At 45.0% G+C, this 24658-nt stretch overlaps 5 protein-coding genes across 5 annotated transcripts; 4 read left to right on the top strand and 1 right to left on the bottom strand.

Annotated features, from left to right (window-relative positions):
- Nucleotides 1-256: 256 nt before the first annotated feature.
- On the top strand, nt 257-1508 carry LOC108055160 (uncharacterized). Its single transcript, XM_017138451.3, has 2 exons — nt 257-611; nt 828-1508. The coding sequence occupies exons 1-2, from the start codon at nt 371-373 to the stop codon at nt 1268-1270; spliced, it is 684 nt and encodes a 227-aa protein (XP_016993940.2). The 5' UTR covers nt 257-370; the 3' UTR covers nt 1271-1508.
- An 863-nt stretch (nt 1509-2371) lies between these two features.
- On the top strand, nt 2372-20255 carry unc79 (UNC-79 domain-containing protein). Its single transcript, XM_070216440.1, has 27 exons — nt 2372-2504; nt 2698-2806; nt 2879-2998; nt 3141-3302; nt 3365-3535; nt 3608-3883; nt 4497-5195; nt 5251-5913; nt 5965-6236; nt 6297-6398; nt 6453-6597; nt 7428-7484; nt 8272-8351; nt 8798-8860; nt 10089-10412; nt 10597-10745; nt 10798-11531; nt 12462-13247; nt 14604-14871; nt 14929-15574; nt 15767-15841; nt 15899-17131; nt 17381-17559; nt 17615-17769; nt 17821-18539; nt 19108-19286; nt 19348-20255. The coding sequence occupies exons 2-27, from the start codon at nt 2752-2754 to the stop codon at nt 20165-20167; spliced, it is 9132 nt and encodes a 3043-aa protein (XP_070072541.1). The 5' UTR covers nt 2372-2504; nt 2698-2751; the 3' UTR covers nt 20168-20255.
- On the bottom strand, nt 20183-21562 carry Polr2M (RNA polymerase II subunit M). Its single transcript, XM_017140252.3, has 3 exons — nt 21366-21562; nt 20586-21306; nt 20183-20532 (listed from the first exon to the last, which is right to left on the bottom strand). The coding sequence occupies exons 1-3, from the start codon at nt 21509-21511 to the stop codon at nt 20284-20286; spliced, it is 1116 nt and encodes a 371-aa protein (XP_016995741.2). The 5' UTR covers nt 21512-21562; the 3' UTR covers nt 20183-20283.
- A 390-nt stretch (nt 21563-21952) lies between these two features.
- LOC108055240 (sodium/potassium-transporting ATPase subunit beta) lies at nt 21953-23010 on the top strand. Its single transcript, XM_017138566.3, has one exon. It carries the CDS (start codon nt 22019-22021, stop codon nt 22946-22948), a length of 930 nt encoding a protein of 309 aa, XP_016994055.2. The 5' UTR covers nt 21953-22018; the 3' UTR covers nt 22949-23010.
- A 251-nt stretch (nt 23011-23261) lies between these two features.
- On the top strand, nt 23262-24549 carry LOC108055082 (sodium/potassium-transporting ATPase subunit beta-1). The gene has a single exon (XM_017138324.3). It carries the CDS (start codon nt 23347-23349, stop codon nt 24400-24402), a length of 1056 nt encoding a protein of 351 aa, XP_016993813.2. The 5' UTR covers nt 23262-23346; the 3' UTR covers nt 24403-24549.
- The last annotated feature ends 109 nt before the right edge of the window (nt 24550-24658 follow it).

The following is a 24658-nucleotide window of genomic DNA, read 5'->3' as shown; positions in this document are numbered from 1 at the left end:
ATCAATTGAAACCTGTTTCGATGTCGTTGTTAACACATGTTAACTGTGAGTGGCCAAATTGCTAAGGAAAAATACATGAAACACAGAGAATGAAAACGAGACTAAACAATGTATTTCCATATATTTTATGAGAACTTTAAAAATTAATCAATAAGTAAGTATTTAAAATTCTCTTGTTCAATCAAGTTAGCTGGAAACCTTACCAAAACGAGTAAAAAGTAAATACAAGTAGGCCCTGTACTTTCCAGCTATTTGCGTCTGGCACTCCGTTCAACAACACCAGTCACATTAAACTTATATTTCGTATATAACCGAGCAATATTTTAACTGAAAAAATACTATAAAATTCCGGTGGACATAGTGGACGATCATGTCCAATCTCCAAGATGTTCCGCTCGCCGATCCCGAAGGTTTGCCAGTAGTGGATGGCTCCGAAGCGACGCCCGCGCCCAAGTCCAGTTCCCTGAAGCGCTTCTTTAAGATCAGCAAGAAGCCGCTGATGCGGGACCATGTGGAGGAAGTGAGCGAGACATCCTCGCAGGACAACAGGGAGCTGGGCAGATCCAACACGATAAGTCGTTTCTTCACCCGGTTGAAGGGGTCGAACAAAGGTGAGAGTTGAGATATTTAAGCTGTCAAAATATTAAAGTTTCACATTGGAAAAATAAGTTTATTCCAAATTAATATTACTAGCTAGCCTTTCATTATAGTTGTCAAGATAATACCTTTTTTACAATAGAAAAAGTGATTGATTTTGAATTAATATTCTTATCTAGGTTTAATAATAATGGATTTTCTAAACTAATTTATAACTTTCTTTTTGCTAGATGGTCAGGAACAATCGAGCTCAATAGCTGACCCCGTGGAGCACGACCAAAAGCCAATGCCAAATGCGAAGCCCACTATCAAGACCTCCATTTCCACCTACTGGAAGCTGCTGTTCCACCGCCAGAAGAACCATCGCCAAAATGCGGGTTTCGGACTGTCCCAAAATGCGGAAGGTGAATCGGAAGAGGTTCACGAGCTGCAGCCGGTAAACCATGAATCCGAGACTGAATTCCAATCGCCAGTCAAGGTAGAAGAGGCCGAAGTTGAGGAATCCGGGACGGATTCGGAGCCATCAAACCCAAAGGCCAAAAAGAGTGTGGCCAACAAGGCATCCGGCGAGGAGATTCTCAATGCTTTGGAGGGAGGTCAATTGTCCATCGCAGAGCGAGAGGATGAAGAAGCAATTCAGCCAGCTCCAACTTCTGTCAATCAATTCAAGTAGGACATATCCGAAAAACACATAGTATTTCTCCCGATCTCTAGGCTAGTGCTCATAGAAATATTGGGGTACTGCCCCTCCACTACACAGTCCACTCTGTAAACACTTCAAGGATTCAAGATATTTCACCCGACTCTGCAAAACCATAATCATTTCCGCTTTAATTCAACAAATTATAATTACAAACCTAATTCACAATAAACCCAAACACACCTGAAATATGTGTTTGTTCTGAGGCAAACCCATTGGTTTTTGGCCGTCAATGGGGTCACAAAGTTCAGTTAAATCGGTTGTTAAAATGTCTACACTACGAGTTTCAATTTCCCAAGCGAGTTTAAGGTTTTGGGTTGCAAACAGTAGGGTTAAAAGGTGCCGCATGAGCCAGACAAAATGCTGGGCAACCCCTAGGATTTTTCGAGGTTTTCACTTTCGAGGGAAGCCCTAAAATAAGACACCCCCAAAAAGTGGCTAACTAAATTCTGTAATGAGTATTTAATTGTGGGTTTAAAAAAAGGGTGCCAAAAGATTTATTTCAATTTCATTTTGGTATCCCCTTGTAAATTGCTTAGCTGACCGTAATAAATTTTAAAGGGGTTTCTTTAGATGTGATAAATTCTTAAGGGATTTTAAGCTACCACAAATCTCTACACGAATCGGTGGAAAATCTCCAACAGATACCAGTTGCATATCAAGGATAACAGCTGGGAAGTATTTACAAACATTGAGAACAATCTGCGCAAACTCCCGACCCGGCTAGAAATGGTAAATATTTACATCGGCTAGACCAAAACAAACACTTGTTGAAAGAGTACCGGTAAGTGCGGAAAATGTGAGATAAACACGCGATATGCGCATGTCCTACTTAGGAACAGCTGTTCAAAGGGGCTGCTGTCGAGGGTGGGTGGCAAAAGTGGGTCAAGTACCCACCCCACAACTTCAATTTACTCAAATTCCTTTACATTTTCAACAAAATATATTTAAAACATTACTTATTTAAAAGTTAAATACATCCTTAATGTATCTTACCAAAAACCGCTTTTTAATATTACCCGAAACATCGCTTTAAGAGGCAAATAAGAGCCAAGGGGGTCAAAGGACGTCCAACAGATAGCTGAATTCTTGCACAGATACACACCATAAACTCAGTTTAGTTATAGAGATTTTTCTTCGTGGACGTGGCTTGCTGTTAAACCCGTAAAAAATTGCAAATCTATTGAAAAAACTAACCAATTTCGAGGTAAGTTTAAAAGAAATATTAACTTAAGGTCATTTAGCAACCGTGGTGTATGAAAATATTGTGTTATCTATAAAGTTTCGTATGATTTGAGGCTTTTTTGCAATGGTAGCATCTTTTTGGTGTGCGTATTACGTAATGTTGGGTGTGAAGTGTTAAATATTGTTTTAAAAGTATTTATTTTACCTAATTGCAGAATGCGAAGTCCCTCGGCAGCAGTTTCGGCAATGCGAAGGATTTGTCTGATATAATGACTGGCAGCTTTAAGGTGCAACTCATCAATATGGGCACTCGCGCTGCCGCCTGTAAGTTGTCCCCAGAAGTCTCAACTTTCTAGAGTGCTCAATTGGTTTTTTTTTTCTTTTCTGTGCTTACAGTTCAGGCAAAACTGAGAGCCCTTCATGAATACCACGTACGTCTCTTGCACAACGTCTTACCTGCGCCCTCTGGCGTCGATATTGCTAACAATATCAAGTACTTTTCTCAAACTCTACTAAGTAAGTATGGTATTTATTTATTTTTAATGAGTTTTTAAAAAAATATAATGTGTTTTGGTTTATTAATAATGATTTAATGATAAATATATACGATCGTAATTGTAAATTTTAATTTTGGTAATTTCTCTAAATATTTTTACAGCTGTCCTTAAAGATGTGCGCACCTCGCCGCACGAGCTTATCCGCGATCCTCTTGAAGATCCCACTCGCATGTCTGCCTATCCCAATCTCGAATATGGCAATCTCTACAATGCTCTTACTATGCTCATCGATGTGGCACCTTGCATCCAGTACGGACAAATCGGTGAGATGCTCTAATGCTATTCGATTATCCCATATTTATCTGAGTTCTCGTTTGTTTTGCAGTTTTCGGAAAAGCTCTTTTGCAGTGCCTAAGCTGCATCCTACCTTTTCTCGACAAGGATCTTATCGATAATCTACCCTATCTAGTCAGCTCTACTATATCTGTTCTACCGCCAGCATTGCACCAGTGCATCATCAATGCTCTATGCTACTATATCTTACCCTTTACTATAAGTGAGTAGTAGTTATTGATCGGGGATATGGGAACCTTTATTATAAATCATAATTTATAATCTCTGTTCTTAGCCCGTCGAAGCTCCGATGAGCAGGAATGCCAGGCCTGCCAGTCTGTGTCCTCGGTCATCATGATGGTGCTGCAGTACTCCAACAATCCGGCTCACCATTGCCAGCTGCTGGAGTGCCTAATGACCCTGAAACACAATGTGGTCAAGGACATCCTCTGCGTGGTGGCCTACGGAACCGCTGTCTCCCGAACCTCGGCCGCCAAGCTGCTCTTCTACTACTGGCCAGCCTTCAACGCCAATCTCTTTGATCGCAAAGTCCTGCTCTCAAAACTAACTAGTGAGTTTATACTGGGTTTTCACCTATAAACATGTTTTATCAGTAGAATAATATTGGATTATTTTTAAAGTAAAGCCTTCTGAAGGTTCATATCATATAACATTTATTAAGTTGACTATAGAGTGTGTGCATGTTTCTTCAAAAACTACCAACTATTGTAATGACATATCACTTCACTACTAATACTACTACTACTACTACTACTATTACTACTACTGCTATTACTACTAATACTATTACTACTACTACTACTACTATTACTACTACTACTATTACTACTACTACTACTATTACTACTACTACTACTACTCTTCTACTACTAGTAGTACTAATACTTCTACTACTACTACTCTTCTACTACTACTATTACTACTACTACTAGTACTCTTCTACTACTACTAGTACTAATACTACTACTACTTCTAATACCACTAATACTTTTAGTAGTACCTTTTGGTACCTTTAGTACCTTTTTTTAAGATTTCTTATTGTAGTGGCTAGCAGTTAATAGATAAGAATTTCATATTATTATCTTAAAGGGTATAAAGTCTAAAATATTCCACATATTTTAATTTAAAATTCTCATGATATCCATAACTTTCTTTCAAATTAGATGACCTGGTGCCCTTCACCTGCCAGCGGGAGCACTGCCCGAACTCCGGAAACGCGGAGGCGGCCAAGGTGTGCTATGACCACAGCATCAGCATCGCCTACGCCCCCGACTGCCCGCCGCCCCTGTATCTGTGCATCGAGTGCGCCAACGAGATTCACCGGGAGCATGGGAGCCTGGAGTTCGGCGACATCCTGCATCCCATGCAACAGGTGTCGATGGTCTGCGAGAACAAGAACTGCCGCTCCAACGAGAAGTCGGCCTTCTCCATCTGCTTCTCCACGGAGTGCGCCAGCTTCAATGGCAACCATCCCATTCGCTACTGCAGCCAGTGCCACAGCAACAGGCACAATTCTCGACGAGGTGGCGACCATGTGGTCCATCGCAGCCTGCAGCCCGCCTGGCAGATGGATCCCGAGATGCAGATGCACATGGTCGAGTCGGTGGTGAGTCTGTTGCGCGAGGCCAAGCCGATAAACTTTGAGCCCGGCAAGGATTCCGCGATGTCCGATGCGAAGAAGAACGGTTCACCGCTGACAGCGGACAACATTTCGCTGGAGGAGCGTCAGAGGTTGGGTAGATATGGCATCTGGTTGCTGGTGGGTCGCTGCACTCCCACCGCCGATACACCTGTGGAGGTTCTGGGCAGGATCCTGAGCATGCTCTTCCACTGGTTCCATGTCACTGCCTATTCCTACGATGGTATGTATCTCCTTTTCCATATCTTTAAAAACCAATTAACTTGAGTAATCTTCAGCTGCCGGCCAAGTGGAGAGCACCATTGAGAAGCTGAAGGTGGATCATGTGTGCGACTGGCTGAAGGACATCTGCAGGATTCACTACAACGTCTTCATCTCCTGCCTGCTGCCCCATCCGCCCGAGTATGCCCGCGTTGGTGGCCACTGGGAGACCCTGGCCTCGCGCACCAGTCACCTGAAGGAGGGCCTTCAGCGACTCATTTGCCTGGTTCCCTACGAAGTGATCACCTCGGAGATCTGGGACTACGTGATGCCGCACTGGATGGAGGCCATCACCAACGATGTGGCCGAGAAGGAGCTCAACGAGCTGAAGATTGTGCTCAGCAAGATTCTCGATCCGGAGATGTCACCTCTGGGCTTCGATGCCAAGACCATGTACAACTTTGTGGCCATTCGGTTCGAGAAGACCACGGCCAAGGTTCAGCAGCAGGCTCTCCACTGGCTGCAAATCCTCACCAAGCTGGAGATCCTTATTCCCCTAGTGCAGCTATTTGCCATGTTTGGCGATGGAGTTCGCATTATGAAATATGGCATCCAGCATGAGTTGATGCGCGAAAAGGATGCCCAGTCGCAATCCCTGGCAAAGGCTCCCAAGACGCCGTGTAAGGAGAGCAAGGAGACCAAGGCGGACATGGCCAATCCCCCCAGGAGGAGCTCAATTTGTGAGTATTTTTTTAGGTTTAAACTAATTTAAATATCCTATTTAACCATAGCTCCCGTTGTCGAGGACGACTCGGGCAATACGTCGGCCATCTCGGATGATGAGGCCCCCACCAATCGTCACACGGAATTCTCCACGGATGCTGAGCACAACCTCACCTGCTGCATCCTCATGCTGGACATCCTGCTTAAGCAAATGGAACTGCAGGATGTGGAGCAGCACATGGGCATCCACACGAGCGTCTGCGAGAATGTCTCCCGGCTGATCAAGTGCATGGTCACCGCCGCTCGCGTGGGTCTCAGTAGTCACGTTTGCGCCTTGAAGGTTAAAATAGTTAACTGTACTTTATTATTTAAATTTTTATATTTTTAATTAATTTATCAGGTGGCAGAATGTGCCTATTGCGAGGCTTCCATCATGTGGCATCAGCTCGCCACCAAGTTGGTTCAGTTCATGGCCCCCCTAAATCCAGTTCGTCCACCAGATGTAGGTCTTCATCTTTACCTTAAGCCATTCATTTCTAATTAACAACACTTCCAGATTCCCATCGAGGACATCATCGAAGAGGAAAAGTCCTCGCGCAAATCTCCACCCGAATCCGATAAGGAAAAGACCCGTGATCGAGATGTCTCCCTTTCAATGGCTCCCTTGCCAATTCCCTTGGGACCCCTGGGAGGATTTGCAGGTATGCCCCGGAGTTTCCAAATCACTTTAGTTTATTTCAAGACCCCTTAACGAACCCTGGTTGTAACATAAACCGTCTATAACGACCCCGCCCAAGTTTCTTTCCTATAAAAACCCCCCGAAACCCACCCACTTATAAATAAACTAACCACCATAACAGTAAAGCAGTGAAACGTCACCAAAAAGTAGCTAATTGTAGACAGTACTTGAGCCTGGACTATATAAAATATATATAAAAAAGTTTGCGGGCGAATGGTATGGAATGGCGACTCGCCCGTCGAGCGTCCCTGTAAACAACCTACTTTAGCCTAACAACCCCACGTTAAAGCGCAAACCGAACTTTGTTACAACCTACAACTAGAAACCTGCACTGCTATGCCTTGTAAACTACCTACTTGACCAAAATAAACAAAACCCCAGACTAAATCAAGCAATCTCAGAAGTATGAATTAACTACCATCTAAACGATCATTCGTGAAAAAAACATTCTATCATCCCGATCTCACCTGTACTTATCTTTTAATCCATAACTATTTGTCTACTATCTTGCTATCTCTCTCTACATAAATATGTATATCTGTTTCTCTCTCTCTATCTCTAACATATTCTACTGCGCGTCTGCCTGTACAAAAATAACATAACTAACGCCGTCTCTCTCTCTCGCTCGCTCGCACCCTATTCCGCGCGTACGAAACTGTCTGTCTCTCTCTCTCACACTCGAAAACTTCTCGTCTATGCCCAAAAAAATCTACAAACTAATATCGAAATCGACTCATGAAATACTGCAAAACTAATACCAAACTAAATTTGAAATCTATCAATCATTATCAGATATCTTTAAGCTAGATCAATTCTTTTCAGACGATGGAAAAATTATTATAATGGCAGGTGATGCACCACAAGAAAATTTTTCATTCGTTACAAAAAAAAAATCAAAAATACAAATTACAAATTTACATTACATTATGAAGCATTTGTTGAAACATTTCGTTACCCAACTCTAAAAACCCAAACCTACAAAATTTTTTATTAACCACACGACACGAACAACAGAAGAAGACAACAATAGTTTCGCTCGATCACTCTAACAAACTTTTTCTCCACAAACACACTCCACACACAACTCTCTATCTCTGTTTAGCGTTACTAGAGTATATGATTTAGCATAACCAAGCTTTTATATCTAGTTGACCTCTGTAGATTGACCGCCCCTAGTGAGTTCAGTTCCGTTTTGCTCTAGATCGATTTTCTTTCGGCTCGGTTATAGTCCTTCCCCAAAATAACACCGAACTGCGATTTTTAGTCAACACTACAAGCACCAGAAAACACACACATTTTTTTACGATCTTTGATTTTTCGGTAGGCAGTACGAGTGCCTAGTTTAATTCCTTCCATTGGATATAAAACTTTCAAAACCGGAGAATCCTCGCGTAGTAACCAATTGGCAGTAATGTAAACCACTTGTTCAAAAACCTGCATGAGATACTTTCAGTGAAGTTCCAACTTTCTACCTATCCTTATGACACTCATAGGATTTCTATATGTATGCATGATTGATTTGTGAATGCCAATCAGTTGTATGTTGACCACTAAGCCAACTTCATTTTTAGCTGGACTCGCCTTCCGATTGTTCCAGATCCGAAACTAATCCCAATGTATAATTCTCTTTGAAAAGGTCCTGTGCCAGTGGCTGTTCCTCAACCAGAACCCCACTCTGTGGGCGGAGTGCTCGTCCATATGCCCCACGTCTGTTCCGTATGTATTTCGATCATAAGCAATTCTACCCCTACACATTATGTTCTTTTGTTGTCACTCTTTTAATGACGACCATACTCGATTTTTAAAGTTCTTTACACATTGCAAAAAACTAATAAGAATACAAACAAAAAACAAAAGAAAAAGAAAATTATATCCAAAAATATTATGCGTTGACTGTAGGTATATTGAAACACCCCATATATACATATATATTTTATATATTTGCTATAAATATTCAACTTAATTAATTACAGCAACAAAGCAATACTAAGTTGAAGTGAGCATTCGAGTTGTTTCATTTAATCGACACATAATCTATACTTGGTTTACTCTTGCTTTCCTTAACACAAATTCTAATTCAATTTTTTAGTTGGAAAAATTGAAAATCGATAATTGTCCAACGATTATACAAACGTTTTCATTTCTTCATATATTTTTTATAGAATAACGAAAATGGGCATTCAGTTGATAGTAATGAATTGAGAAAAGTTCACGCCACAGACGAGGTACTTTGTGCATTCTTAAAAAAGAAACACCAAACAAAAGACAAACTATTCAACCAACAAAAGCTATACAACTTTGTTTTAAACTTAAGTTCTATCATTTGCCCAATTATGAAACCCTCCTACGATTCGATAATTGTACAATTCGTTTTTCAATATCTATAGTTTTTTATGTCCAGTCAACAAATTGTTCTCTTCGTATTAAGTGTAAATAAATGTACAGAGTGTTTTCCTGATATTGCTTAAGTTTTTGTCTTTTATTTAAATAACTATACATTTTTATTCGAATTTTATTTATAAATACTGCAGTCTTAGAAGAATTTTAAAAGCACTATAGAGATGTTTTTTCTAGTTAGCCCTAGAGACAATATAGATGACAAATAGGATGGAGCGATGACGCCATTCTTACTTAAATTAGAAACAAATATTTTAAATTTATTTTTAAGTTTTCCGTTTACTATTACTAATATTTAAAGATTAGGCTGACAGAATTTAATCACGACATCTGGAAAAGTATTTTCTTTTAGAGAAAGTACGCAAAGATAAGCTTTTTTAACTTACCTCTTTTAATAGCATTTCCATCCGAATTATAGATTTTTTTAAATCTTTTTTGTTAATAGTTTTTAAAATAATTTTATTCAACTACTGTGTCTCAAAGTATCTTGTATGTGTGTGAAAATAAATTACAAATTGTCGTAAATCGAAACAAAATCGAAAAAACGAGTTTCATAAATGTACATTTTATTTAAGTCGATCTCGATTTTACATATCTTATTTAACATGTAAATATTGAGTTCCATGCTAATTTTATTCACCTAACAAATAATATATTTTTTTTAATTTATGGATCATTGTTAAAGAGCATGTTCAATGTACAGCACTGTCACAGTTAATTCCCCTACTCCACAAAAAAAAAAGAAAATATAAATTAATATTATTATAATCACAGCAATGCACAGAAAATGTAACAAATTTATGCAATTTTACGTGTATGTATCGTTTTTGGTGTAAATTACTTTGTTACCTAAACTAAGCGAATCTAAAGACGGTTATGTGAGTGTAAACGAAGCGTCAAAGCTCCCCGAACATTGCATTTGTCTACATGTGTTGTCCAAGGAATGTAACATACCGTACACACAAAATGTAAACCCACGTGTATATACGATGTAAACCTGTTGCAGATCATTAGCATTATGCCCATCGCTAATTCCGCCACCCTTGTCTCATGCAGATCATGACGGCGACGGTTGAAACAGTTTCAGAGCAGCTCGACCTGGCCTCCATCCTGCCCACAGACCGGGCCATAGCCCGCTCTATAACCCTTTCCGACGCGGACGTCGGCAGTGCGAATGTCAGCGTGACCAAGGCCTCGGTGATGGGTGAGAACGGTGCCAATGGCGGGGCGGCCTGTGGCGGCGGGGAGAACGGCAGCGGTTCCGAGGAGGACGAGGAGGAGGAGGACAGCGACGACTTCTGGCACACCTCCGTGGGCAAGTTCAAGTTCACCCTGGACACGCTGCCCCAGCCACTGCAGTATATCCATCAGCTGCTGACGGTAGGAAGATTATTATTTTATTACTTTTGATAGTTAATTACTAATTACTAATTTACGGTTAAATACTAATTAATAAAATATATTAAAATTTTCTTCATTAATCATTTGTTAAATGTCATAATGGTGAAAAAAACCGTTTTAAATTTTCTATGCTATTATTAACGATACCTTGTTTCTCCCACAGGAAATACCCACCATCAAGAAGCCGGAGATTCTGTACTACGTTCTCCAGTGCCTGAACACGATGGCTCTGCATGGCGATGCCCTGGCCAAGGCGGCGAGGGAGCAGCGTGGCTTTTTCATCTGGTGCCAGGAGAATCTGCTGATCAAGAAGTGAGTTACACTCCACTTTTTTAAATAGCCTACTAAAATGCATCCCTTTCAGCCTGTGGGAGCTATGCAACGCGGAGCACTCTCACATCTGCCAGGTGGGCGTGCCACTGCTGCTGCACTGCATCACGCTGCCACTGGGATCGGATGTGTTTTGGCGCGTGGTGCAGGAGGCTTTCCACGACACCGACTGGCGCGTCCGGTTCACGGCAGTGGAGCGAGTCACCGTGATTACCCGCTTCATGGACTCCACGCCCCTGCGCTCCGAGGTGGGCCTGCAGACGGCGCTGGCCACCGCCTTCTGCCACCTGATCGCCAGCATGGACGACATCAATGTGTACGTGGCGCAGCGGGCGACCCTCTACATTGGGACCATCCATGACACGGCAATTCGGTCGCTGCTCTTCTGCCTGGAGTCGCAGTTCGATCTGTTCATCGTGGACCGGCCGGTGGTGCTGCAGTCGGTCTACCAGCTGCACAACTCCTTGTCCGACCGCAAGCTGTTGGGCTGGGACTTCTTCTTGAACCGCTTCGACACGCTCTTCGTGGAGGCGCAGATAAATCTTGAGAAGTGCGGCGACATCTCGTATCTGCGCGATCTGAGGAACTCGGACAACGGCAGCGAAGCCCTCTCGGCCAAGATCCAGAAGGCCAGGGATGCGCTCAGCCAGTCGGACACCAGTGGCAGCATGGCCAAGACGCTGAGCGCCTCCTTCGGCACCAAGTGGCCCTACAAGCGAACCATGTCCGCTCCAGCCAGCATGGCCCCTCGACAGGATAGCAAGTTTGGTAAGTTTTTACCAAAATAAAATTTATTTGATATTTTTATTTCAAATGTATTAAAAAACTAAAACTAAAAAAAATTATAAAATATATGCATTGCTTACGGTTTTAAAGTTTCCTTAAAAATTACTCATCCGACACGTGTGTCAGCTAGAATTTCGTTTTAAAAAAACGTTCTTCCGTTTCTAATCTTATCACCATATTTATTAAAACTTATTGAGAGCGAAGTGAGAAATGTTTGGTTAAAATCTACCCAAAAACAGAATAAAATTCACTTTTGATTTAAGGCAACAGTACGTATGAGTGATATCTATATTTGAATAGATTGCTAAATATTATGTATTAAATTTTTATCTTTTTAGAAAATAAGATTTATTCAGAACCGTCTATCATATCATAATAATAAGGCCATGGCCCAGGGGCCAAGGTGCTGGATTCTGGTATTATTTTGTGTTTGGGGGTACGAGGTTCAATTCCCGCTCACAACACAACTTATTTTTTTTTGTTTTGTAATTAGTAAATTAACAATTTAACTTTTTTAATACATTTTTGTTCTTAAAGTTATAAAGGAAATGTTAATTGAAATACATTTGAAAAACTTTTTACTTACTTTGACTTATTCGGTTTTTGAACCGGGGTCCTCTCGCATCAGAGGCAGACGCCTTACCAACTGGGCCATCGCACCGTGTTTCGCGCGCGTGCATAAGTTCAACTTAAATCTAAATTTACTGGTCTTAAATCAATACCCTTTGGTATCAATATAAGAATATGGTCTTAAAAAAATAAAAGAACAAAACGGTAGTAATGTAAGAAATTCGGTCTTAGATTTTTTCGGTCTTTTTTTTCTGGGTGATAATATTATATTTATAGAAAATACAAATACCAACAAACTAACTTTTTATTTTATTATATTTATTATCCAATTTCCTATTACAGTTCCCGAGAAGGAGAAGATCTACAGCCGCCAGGTGTCGGCGCCAATTCTCAAGCGGAAGACCTCGCGCTTCGGACTGGGTCAGTTCCTGGGCAGTAGTAGTGGGGGGGCTTCTGGCAGCAGCCAGTCGGTGAATCCAGCAGCTGCGGCAGCGGGCTCCTCGCGACCCAAGCCGCCGCCCTGTCCCGTCCACACGCAGCCAGCGCACACGGCCTTTCCCTATCATGCCCACCACCCACACACCCACCACGCCCACCATCCGTACCCTCACCCCCATCCACATCCGCATCCATATCCACACCATCATCCGCATCATCATGCCGGTAGTAGTGCACACGTAGCCACCACCGCCGCCACCACCTCGGCGGGTCTAGTCTCGACGCACAGCCAGAGCCACCAGTACCTGGTGCACTGTGTGCCCCCCAGTCACCACAGTCCGATGCCCACGCTGCAGGAGGCGGAGACGCTGCTCCGTTCGCAGGCGGCCGCCGATGCCGCCGCAGCGAGTGGATCAGTCGGAGGATCACTGGGTCAGGAGGCAGGAGCGGCAGTAGGATCGGGATCGGGATCTGGAGCAGGGAATCCGAATCCCCATCACTCCTTCCACTCCCACTTCCAAAAGCATCCGTCGGCACCCAATCTGCTGCCCCCGCAGCCGGCCATCGTGCCGGCCCCCAGTCCCAGCCCCTCGACTCTGGCCTTCCCCCTGCACTGCACCTGCGATGCCGCACCCCATCCGCACACCCAGGTCACGGGTGCGGCGGCCACCGGCAGCGCGGCGAACCCAGGTAGGTGCTAGAGCATGTGTGTTCCTCGGTGTCAGTTCGTCCTGTGATTCCCCTCCCCTCGGTGGCGTCTGATGATCGGTGTTCTAGCAAAATGCCTACACCACTCACAAGGAATGGGTTTTGGTCAGAAGAAAAATGGGAATTTATTTTAAAATTATTATTTTTCAACATGTAGAAATATTTAAGAAATTTAGGATATGTTTTTTTAATTATCTTCCTATTGATTTGTATTAAAACCACTTCAATTTCTTTTATTTTAATAAAAAAAACCATCCTCGTGAGTGGTGTATTCAATTTTCGGTGTTGCTTTGGCTTGGTCAGTGTGTAAACACCATTCACATTATCATTCAGAACAACCAAGACCGGAGATATAGAAACAATAATTAGAAATTGGCACGACTTTTGATAAATTTTTTGTCTTTAAAGTAATAAAAAAGTTGTTTTAAAAAGTTATGATAATTTAGTTTTTATGACTTGAATAAATAATTATAATATAGGAGTAGTACAATAGGCAACATAGTATGAGCTTTATTATTCACTTTTATTTGATTTTATTGTACACTCAAAAATGTGGAGTTAATGGTGTTTTTTTATTCTCTAACAAACAATTGTATTATTTTTTAAATAAGAAAACAAATTTTTAAGAATGTTTTTATGACAATACCTCCATTAACTAAAAATTAAAAAAAATATCCAGTATATTTTTAAAAATAACTACCTATGACAAACTTTTTAAGATTTTGAAGAATTAATTGTGCATGATGTTAGGCACAAAGTTGACTTAGATACATGTACACACCATCTTCAACATAAATGCATGCTATGTAAAACATCTACAGCATCCCCATAATCCATAATCCATAATCCATCGATCTATCTGCACTTAATTGTTCTTTACAAGAGCTGTGACTATTATTAAGCTGACTTATCTAGTTGTGTGTGTAACTCTGCTTTCCATAACAAATGTCGTTTAAGTGTGTTCCCCCTTCAAACTGGTATGTATGCTCAACATTTCTATCGCGGACCACTATACAAAAGAAAACTCTATTTCTACCATAACCTGTCTCTCTTTCTCTCTGTTTTTGTACAACCCTCGACAAATTTAAATTGACTTCTAATTGGCGTTTACTCAAGAGAGACATTTCTGTATATTATACAAGAATCATACAAAATTTTAAATCTACATAAACGAAAATCAATCTAATTGTGAAATTGGCATGTGGCTGTGACCCAAAAAAAAAAAACAAAACAAAAATCAAATGATATTGGTGTTTTTCCCCCGTTCCCTCCAAGCAGATGTGAATTTTAAGGAGTCTTCCGGTTATTAAATATTTGTAATCTCTAAAATCTATATAGATGGTCACATCCATTCTCTGGGAGGCTTGAACGATGATAACCTTATTGGTTTGCTCTCGAGGATCACGGAACTGGAGGAGTCTGATCGGGAGACTATTCACCTGCTGGTCTTTATGCTAATGCAGTTTATGTCGAGAACGGATCAGGCATATCCGTCCGAGGAGAAACCGATGACCAAGACCCAGAATATTGTGCTGAAGCACCTTTTCCTGCTCCTGGGTCACAACCAGATCGACAAGACCTTCCATACTACTCCGGAATCCCTAAGGTAATCTTTAAAAACATTGAACAACTTTCAGGTTTTAATTTTGCACATTTTTCCCAGGGTCTCGGCCGTTTTCAATGCCTTCTTGGCCAATCTGCCGCAGGTTCTGGACCAGAATCACTTGATTGGTGGCCTCGTTCTGCCCTCCGTTATGCAGATCATTCTCTATGCCCCGAATCCGACCAGCACCTCGGGTGAATCCTACCAGAATATAGTCTTCAACTATTCCCTGTGGCACCTGGAGCAGTATCCGCGGCGCAACTGGCTCTTCACCTTGCTGGTGGTGCTCTACAAGTACTCGTACACCCAGCCGCCCCTCAGTGGCTATGTCATTGCGGGCATCCGCCTGATCATGAACAGCCTGCGAGGTCACTTCCACCAATGCCGACGCATTCCGACCACCACCATTTTGGATATCCAGGGAGTGGGTGGCGCCGCTCGATCCCGCGATGTCAGTCAGCCCTCGCTTGGCACCGATCCAGACGACAAGGAGGCCAGTCCGCCGGCCAGTCCAATGTTTCCCTCGGAGGGAACGAGTGCCGCCTCGAAGAGCAAGGGTCAGAATGTGGCCTTCACCCCGAAGTTGCAGCATGCGTTCCGGAAGTACAACGATTCGAGCCTAGATGCGGATGAGACGGAGTCGGAACTGGTGGCCATTCCGGAGAGCGATCTTTCGGATAGCACGTTGCATGGAAGCAGTGCTCCGGTGGGTTTTAAATAGAGCTTGATAAATATCGATATTATCGGTATTTTATCGGAAAAATCGATTTTTACCTATCTTATTATAAACATAATTGTTCTAGATTTTAATTTGAATTTAAAATACGATTTTTCACGATCAGTTTTACATCCATGAAAATATTAAGTTTTATTTAATTTAAACTTATTCTTAACCTAGGGATCCTTTGACGATACCATACATTATGAGGACGTCATGCCACGCAATCGTCGAACTTTAGAATACACCGAAGAGGTAAAATCATCAAGTTATGTATAGGTTTTTCAACTCTTTATAAACTATCCCTCTCAGAAATCCACCAAATCCCACAAGTCGATGATCACGACCAAGGTGGGCGATACGTACACCACCAAAATCAAGGCCACCACCACCAGTGAGACCCTGGTGACCACCCACACGAGGCACAGTTTGCAGGAGGGCGTTCGCATGATCGTCACTCCGCTGGTGGGTGCGGAGACCACGGAGACGGCGATAGTGAGTCCTCCAGTGGATGTCCACCGGGCGGTGACGGTGCGCAACAAGTCGCTGGAGAATGCGGCAGCCTCTACGTCCAAGATGTTCGCCGCCATAGCCACGAATCACCTGAAGGCGCTGGGTGCTCTGCAGGATCTGCCCACGGCGGTGGAAAGGAAACCGGGATCCAGCAGTGGAAGCGGCAGTCGATCGGCCAATGGCAATGGTAGTGGAGGAAGTGCCCCGGCTGCTATGCAGGCATCCTCTTCGACGGCGGCGGCAAACAGCAAACCCATTGGACGCCACAAGACGATTGTGGAGTGCAGTGCCGGAAACTCGAGCTCCTCGGCGGATGATTCGCGGCAGAAGAAATCGCAAACGAAATCGCTTAGGCGCACGGACAAGAACAACTATGGGTCGCCGGAGTCACCTTTATCCAAGATGAGCGTGATGCCGAATCCCAGGGACGAGGTGGATGAGGGTATGCAGAGCCTGCCGCCGCCGAAGAGCATTGCCGCTTTGGAGATTCCCACGCCGGAGCGTCTGCTGCCCATTGGCACCCAGGATTCGGTGGCCACGCTGGTGGAGCGGGTGCGAGATGGTCTCAACCTGCCTGACATCAGTCACCTGAAGCAAGACAGCCTGGATGTGTCGGAGAGCACCAAGGATGATGTCACGCCGAGCAGCAGGACTAACTCACCTCGTCGCCTAATCAAACAGGTGGCCCTGGAATCGCCCCCTAATCCCAATGCCCAGCTTCCATCGCAACCCTCGACCGATCTGCACACCTCCATCCTCAAGAATGTCCAGAAGGAGCTGAAGCAAAGTGCCGGAGCCTCTGGCGGCGGTGGCGGCTTGGCCACCAGCAACAGCATCAAGCGTCCTCGCCAAAAACTGGCTCCCTTCAATGTGGACAGCAATGCCATACCGGATATCCGCTCTCGGTTCGCCGGCTCCTGGCCACCGCCTCCCTTTCAGCCCGTGGATCCCGAACCCGATGATGATGAGGAGATCGGGGCAGAGGCCTCCAATGGCCATGGAACACACTCCACTGCTCATGCTCCGCGAGGGGTAGGTGTCTATATGGCTTATGCAATCAAAAAATTATTCGCCCTGAATTTAAGAAATTTGCTTCAAGGCGATTTTTCCTTTATTTGAGGATAATTTCTTATATTTAATAAGTTTTGATTAATTTGAAGAACATTTTCTTTACCAGTAGAATATTTTTTAGTTTTAAGAAAAAAATTAAATCAAATTTCTATAATTAAGGGCGAATAATTTTTTGAGAGTGGTTATCATTAAGTATCTATCCCATCCCAGAGTTCCCGTCGCGTGGGCGACTATACCATCGTGGAGCGTTGCTCAGACTGCGGTGCCCACATTGAGGAGTACACAGACGAGGAGATTGGCATCTTTATAGTCATCCTGGGCACTTTTATCCACCGCGAACCCGCCATGGCAGCTCCGTTCCTGCCCGAGATCCTCACCATGACTTCACGGTAATTGTTCTTCTTACATATATGATCTTCTAAACTAAATGTATCCCTATTTCAGGATCTGCTTGAGCAGCACTCATGCCTGGCAGGGCGAGAATGGTCCACCTTTGGCCAGCAGTGCCCAGGCGGTGGCCCTGCAGTTCTTCCGCTGCGTCCTCCACCAGTTGGCCCCCAATGGAATCTTCCTGCAAGTGTTCCAGACCCAAATGAAAAGTTAGTAATGATGTTAGCTTAAAAAAAAGATTAACCTTTTCCCATTTTCAGTGAAAATCCGGCACAACCACTTCCGCAGCATTGCCAAGGCTCTGCAGGATTTCCAGGATCTGAATGCCACCAGTCCCATCTACATGGTCTGCGATTCGCTGACCTCCAAGAAGGCCCTGCCCGTCGATCAGTTGCCGGTGATTTTCCGCAACATGGCCGAGTATCTGAATCTCCAGTGCGTTCCGGCGGAGGCGGGAGTGGGCTTGGCCGTCTGGTCACAGGCCATGCAGGCCATGGAGTCGCTGCTGCGCCAGGTGATCGTGATCATGCCCAGCCTGAGCAATGCGGAGTACATGCTGGACATCATAGCGGCCACCTTGAGGCTGAACTGTGTGCCCAAGACACTGCTCGATCCGTACTCCAAGATCATGGCCTACTGTGTGCAGCACACGAATCTGGAGTACCAGACGCTCTACGAGCTGTGCACTTTGAATATCAGATCCTTTAGCAAGGATCGGGACAAGAACCTGCTGTGTCGCCAGATGATCTTTGAGTTTGTCCAGGCCCTCAAGTTCAAGTCGAATATTCCGGACCACAATCTACTCACGATCATTGGCTTCGTGCTGCTCGATGCTGGCGGAACTCTGCCACCAGGAGCAGCTCCTGGTTTACCGGATGCAGCTCCCATGATGACCACCAATTCGGCGGACTGTTTGAGGCAGTATATCAACGATGTTATTGACTTTTTGGCCGATTTCCACACGCTCAGCAAGATTAAGGTGGGGGATCTTTTGGAACTGATAAATAACTTTTCATATCCTTGCAGAGGGTATTATAATTTTGGTCAGAAGTTTGTAACGCAGTGAAGGAGACGTTTCCGACCCCATAAAGTATATATATTCTTGATCAGGATCAATAGGGGAGTCGATACAGCCATGTCCGTCTGTCCGTATGTTTCAATACCGTTAGTTAGCTTAGTTTAAAAGCTAGCGACTTGAAACTTTCACAGTCATCCTAAAACATGTCAACGCAGATCAAGTTAGAAAATCGACCAGATCTGACGTCTATATCCTATAGCTCCCATAGGAATAATAGGGTGAAATCGGTTAAAATTTTATGTTTTTCAGGATATTTCGCGTAGTGTAAAAGCTATTGACAAGAGGGTAAAATATTTTACCATTTTATTTTTTGAATTAAGAAATGTGTTGTTTATTAATTCATGTTGCTATTTTAGTCAAAAATTAATTTGTGAAATCTGCCAGGGTATTAAAACTTCGGCTTGCCGAAGTTAGCTTCGGTCCTCGATAAATCTTAATGATTTTATAATGATAATTTTTCATGTTTTAGAACTTCAAGAACGGCCAGACGAGCAATGGTCTGGGCGAAGACACCTTGGGCGGCGTCCTCAAGGGAGCAGTGGCCCAATATTTGGCTCTGGAGATGTCGCGTGGCAATTCTAGGGACAACAAGGCCGTTTCCCGCTATCTCCCCTGGCTAAACAATGCTCCATCCTCCCTCCAGCAAGGGTAAACCGATGATAGAAATAACCTCTTGTAATAAATTAATACAATTTACTTCCCCACTCAGACCCAAGGAGTTCACCGAGTGCGTGGGCCACATGCGCCTGCTGTCTTGGCTGCTTCTCGGCTCCCTCACGCACATGGCACTGATGCAGCGCCGCCAGGAGACGCACAGCATTCCAACGCCCCTGCCGCCGCAGCCTGGACAGGGAACAGGGCCCACAGCCAGTGTGCACTATCAGCATCAGGGAGTCACATACTCGCAGCCGGTGCCGCAGGAGGCCTCCTGCCACATCGCCGATCACATTCAGGTGATCTTTGCCGGATTCGCCGAGCAGTCGAAGACCTCGGTGCTGCACATGTCCTCGCTGTTCCATGCGTTCACCCTGTGTCAGCTGTGGACGGTCTATCTGGAGCAGATGGCCCACAATACGAACAGCAATGCAGAGGGCAGCACGCTGGGGGTGCTGTTCGAGTTCTGGGCAAAGGTGACGCCCTGCATCTTGCAATTAGTGTCCCACGCCAAGCCGGCAGTCAACAAGGATCAACCGCAGACACCATTGGACTTTCAGACGCAGAGCGCCAACTCCAAGCTGTCCGAGATGGTCAATCTGCACTTCCTTAGTCTGCTGGAGGCGTTGAAGGACACCAATTCCACGGTGCTGGGCAAGCTGCTGCCCATGTGGAGTCCGGTTCTCTCCTCGCAGACGCAACTCTCGGACACGTTGCACGTCCGCCTGCAGAACGTGAGGGACTATGCGCCGGACTACGAGGAGCAGCAGACCTTCAGATCGGAGGCTCTGCTCAAGTGGCTGCAGCGACTGCAGTTTAAGATGGGCCAAATCGAGTTGCAGGCCTCCACGGCCACGCAGTTTTACTCTATCTAAATATCACACACTAAGTGAGTTATATATGCAGTCTTATTTAGTAATTGTTGCCTACGCGAATAAATAGTTCACAATGTTTCTGGGAAAACGATTAGCTGGGAATGGGATTCTAAAGGTTACTCGAAAACTGTGTAGTGAATGCCGCTGGAGGCTGTTCCTCTGTCTTGAATTGTGGGATCATGCACTTCATTCGCCTCGCTGGCCTTTTGCCTGCCCTCGATAAGGAAGTTGGCCTGGGGATCTCGATAGTTGCGGAAGGAGGCCTTGGTTTTCAGCACGGACTCCTCGGGCAGGCTCAGTCCTGCTGCCAGCCGGGACTCCTTCTGCATGGCCAGCCGCTGTTCAGCCTGCTGAAGGCGCACCTCCTGTAAATTAACTATAATTAGCATTAAATTCTCAAGGGAATAAGCACAAATACCTTAATTCTTTGCATGTAATCTATTTGCAGGGCAGCGGACTCCGCCAGCGGCACCAGCTGCACCTCCTTGTGCTGGATGAGTGGCGGTGTGGCGGCTGTTATCTCCCAGTGCTTGCCCTTCTTGCGCACCCGCTCCTTGTCGGGATCGTGGACATTCGACTTGGTGGTGCGGAAGGGCATAAACTTCTCCTTGGTAGCAGCATTCACGCTGGTTTCCGTCTTGTCGATGAGGTAGAGGGCATGCTGATCGGGCGGCTGATCCTTGGTCAGCTTGGCGGCCACTTGGCTGGCGTCTATATGTATGATCTCAGCGGGCAGGGAACTGGTGTCACTCTGCCCAGCCAAAGCGGAATCGGGAGAGTCGGCTGGCTTCTTGAACTCCTCGATTTCCACCAGATCCTCGGCCGTAATGAGGCTCGTGGGCGGTGGAATCACCTTGACCCGCTTCTCGTGCATTGTTCCCTGGGCTATGACCTTGAGGGGATCCATCTCCACCTCGTCATCGCTGTCCAGAATGTCGTCCACATGGGCACCTTCGTCGGTGGTCCTGCCATTCCACTCCAGGTTGTTCAGAGCGATCTTTCCTTGCGCTGCAATATTGAGACCGCTGAGCATTCGAGTCGCCTCCTCCACTTCGTCGCGTCGCCTGATCTCGTCCAGCAGCTTGTCGTAGGACTCCTGGAGGCGCTTTCCCTTGTCCGGCAGCTGCAGCAGTCGCTTTCTGGCGCGGGAAATCGCATAAAATGAAAGTGAGCTCCACAGGTTGAGGCCTAAACTCACTTGAAAGAGAGGAAATGCGACTGTCTGTCCTTGATTTCCAGCAGCTCCACGTAGGTCAGGGTCTTCAGGTCCTTGCTGTGCTGCTCCTTCAACTGGCTGGTGCCCGGGATTCGGCTCAACGGAGCAGCAATCACATTTTCGTTCATTTTCGCAATTTCGTTTGTTTTGGTTTTGGTTTTATCGATATATATCGGTTATCGAGCTGCAGTGTGACCTTAGCTTATTCTTATTGGAATGAACCAGGGATGCCAAAATTCAAAGATATCTATAAAATTATCGATATCAAGAAATTAGCGCGTTAATTTGAAATTTTGAATCTTGGTTTTCCATTTTGTTGTGTTTTTTGTATTTTGTTAGTTCCTGATTGGAAATTTAATTAATTAATATAGATGGGAAATATAAGTCAAATTTAGGAACACTTTTTTAAACTTTAGGGCTAGTACTCAACCCAACAAAAAGTCGTCCAAAACAAAAACTTCATATGAAACAAAATTTTTTGACGTTGTTTTTCATATGAAGTTTTTTGTTTTGGACGACTTTTTGTTGGGTTGAGTACTAAGCCTTAAATAAAAAATCCATTTACAATTCCAAAGCAAGCTTACCTTAACGCTTCATACCTTTTTTGTAATTATTATTAAATATATCTCCTTTTCATGCCCAACGAGGCGATAGTGTACTCTGGACCCTACGAAGTCGGACGACTTCGCCGTCGTAGGGATCAACGGGTGGCGGAGTACCGCTTTAGGCGCTCTCTGCGCACCCGAATCGCCATGCCCGAGATGACCCGGTGCCGCATCGCCAAGCTGGTGCTCTACTTCGTCATCTTCTTCGTGCTGCTGGCATCCTTCACCTGCGGACTGGGCGTCCTGGTGATGACTTACCACGTGCCAAAGGATCGGCCGGGGTGCAAGAAGTTCCCCGGACTGTGCACGGTGCCTGGAAAGTGGCGGGGCGACGAGAAGCGAATCATTTGGAGCCACTCGAACCAGAAGCAGCTGGGCTCTATCCGCAGGCAGATGGCGCGAATGGTGGATCGCTATGGCCTCGAGGGCCAGAGGCGCCTGATGGCCTGCAACCTGGACGACACCTGGGGCTATGCCTCCGGGAAGCCCTGCGTCCTGCTGAAGCTCACCCAGGCCCTGGGCTTCGAGGCGATCACCTATGACGACGGCATGACGCTGCCCGATCACGCCCCGGATGAACTGTACTTCTACGTGGCCAAACTGGGCATGGAGGCGCGGATCAACCGCATCTGGGTGGAGTGCCAGTACAAGAAGGAGGAGGATTTGGATATTCAAATTGAGTACGTGCCGGATCGCTACTTCGACGCCGAGTACCTATTCACCAGAATGAATGTCTTTCTGAATGACGACGAGAACGGCACTTACACGGAGGATCCCAGCCTGAGACGAATCATCGGCGTCCAGTTCAGCAACATACCGCCCAACCGAAACGTCATGGTTCGGTGCCGCGTGTGGGCCAAGAACATCCCACTCTACATGGGAACAGTCCGGTTTCTGTTTCGTCGTACGGCGCCTGTTAACCCCACCACTCCATTGTTACTGGATGAGTGGTACGAATGAGCAATTCTAAGTGCATTGATTCTATGTTTCGAGTTACCGATTTGTCAATAAACTGATATTAATGGGTGAAATTTTTGATCTTATATATATTTATAATTTGAGGAACTAGGAAAGCAAAAAATAACAAATTAATACACAAAAAAAGCATGTAAAATCGATATGGCCAAGTAAATTTCAGGTGATCATGCAAAACCCATATAGTTTTTACATGAAATACTCTTTTCGACCAGTTAAAATTTACCTGGCCGCATATCAAAATGATCTTAAATAAACTTTTTTTGGGAGAACGTTTATAAAAGGCATTCCCCCTACTCTGCTTTTAATTTCACATATCCTGAACTACATTTCAATTTGTATACCATACACCTCGAATTATTTTTAATAACCCCATAGAAAGGATGCCCGAGGACGTGATGGTGCCTGCGGGCGAGTACAAGCTGGTCAAGCAATTCCGCAGGGAGCAGGAGAAGCGCCGCAAGAAGGATCTGCCTTGGTCGAAGAGGATCTTCGACATAGACGAGCACACGCTGTTCGGTCGGACTGCCTGGGCGTGGTTCCGGATCGTCTGCTTCTACCTCGTCCTGTACAGCCTGATTATGCTGATTGTGGCCTTCTGGATTGGCATCTTTATGCTGGCGATCATCGATCCCAATAAGCCGCGCTGGCTGAAGGGTCCGCCGGGTCTGTCGATGGTGCCCTACAACACATCCGCGATCACCTACTACACCCATCTGATGGGCGAGGTCATTCCGATCGCGGATGGGATCGACAACTTTCTGAACAAACTGAACGACGATGCCGTCGAGTTCTTTTCCGAATGCAACCAGGACGACATGTGGGGCTACGTGTCGGCGAAGCCGTGCGTCTTCATCAAGCTGAACAAGGTGATAGGCTTCCAGCCGGAGACGTACGACACCCAGGACGATCTGCCCAAGGAAGTGCCTGCGGGCCTGGACGAAACGCTAAGGAAGTACGGCCCCACCCCAAAGATCTGGATCACCTGCGAGGTGGCCCGAGGCCCGCAACCCGAAATCAACTTCTTCCCGGGACCCTACTACGAAGCCTCCGAGAAGATGACTGGCGTGCAGCGCGTGGTGGCCGTCCAGCTGAGCAACATGCCACCGAATTCCGAGGTCACCATCTGCTGCAAGGTCTGGGCCCGCAACATTCCCATCGACGAGAAGTTCCAGGGAAAGGGACAACTCAAGTTCTCCATGCACATGCTCGTGGATACTGGCAAAAAGAAGGCCGATCCGCCAGCCGAACACAACTCGACAACCCAGGAAGTGGTCACTGCTCTGGTCCCCACAACACAAGCCACGTTGAGTCCCGAAAATCGTCGCGGCGGATTGCGAATGCCACCCGCACCACCCCGGGAGGATGACCCCAATGACCCTAATTCGAAGAAACTCAAGAACAAGATATCGACGGAGGCACCAAGCTTTATATTTTAATCATCTTAAATCAGGTAACAAAATTAATTGTATACATTTCAATTTTGAATCAAATTTAAAACTGTATATGTAAGTAGTTGACCAAGATTAGATATTTCTTAAATTATATTTTACGTGTTCAATTTTCGATCTAGCCAAATATAATTGTAAACCTAAGAAGACTTTTGTTTTGAAAATGGTTTTGTGGTCTTCAAAAAATAGCTAGTGGCAAGTTCTGCCCTTGCAAACAGGCTTTTAAATCAGATAGTTTTGAAAT

This window comes from Drosophila takahashii, chromosome 3R (genome assembly GCF_030179915.1).
Source record: "Drosophila takahashii strain IR98-3 E-12201 chromosome 3R, DtakHiC1v2, whole genome shotgun sequence".
Taxonomy (NCBI): Eukaryota; Metazoa; Arthropoda; class Insecta; order Diptera; family Drosophilidae; genus Drosophila; species Drosophila takahashii.
The sequence above is the reverse complement of the archived record's forward strand: the minus strand, read 5'-3'. Positions and strand labels throughout refer to the sequence as shown.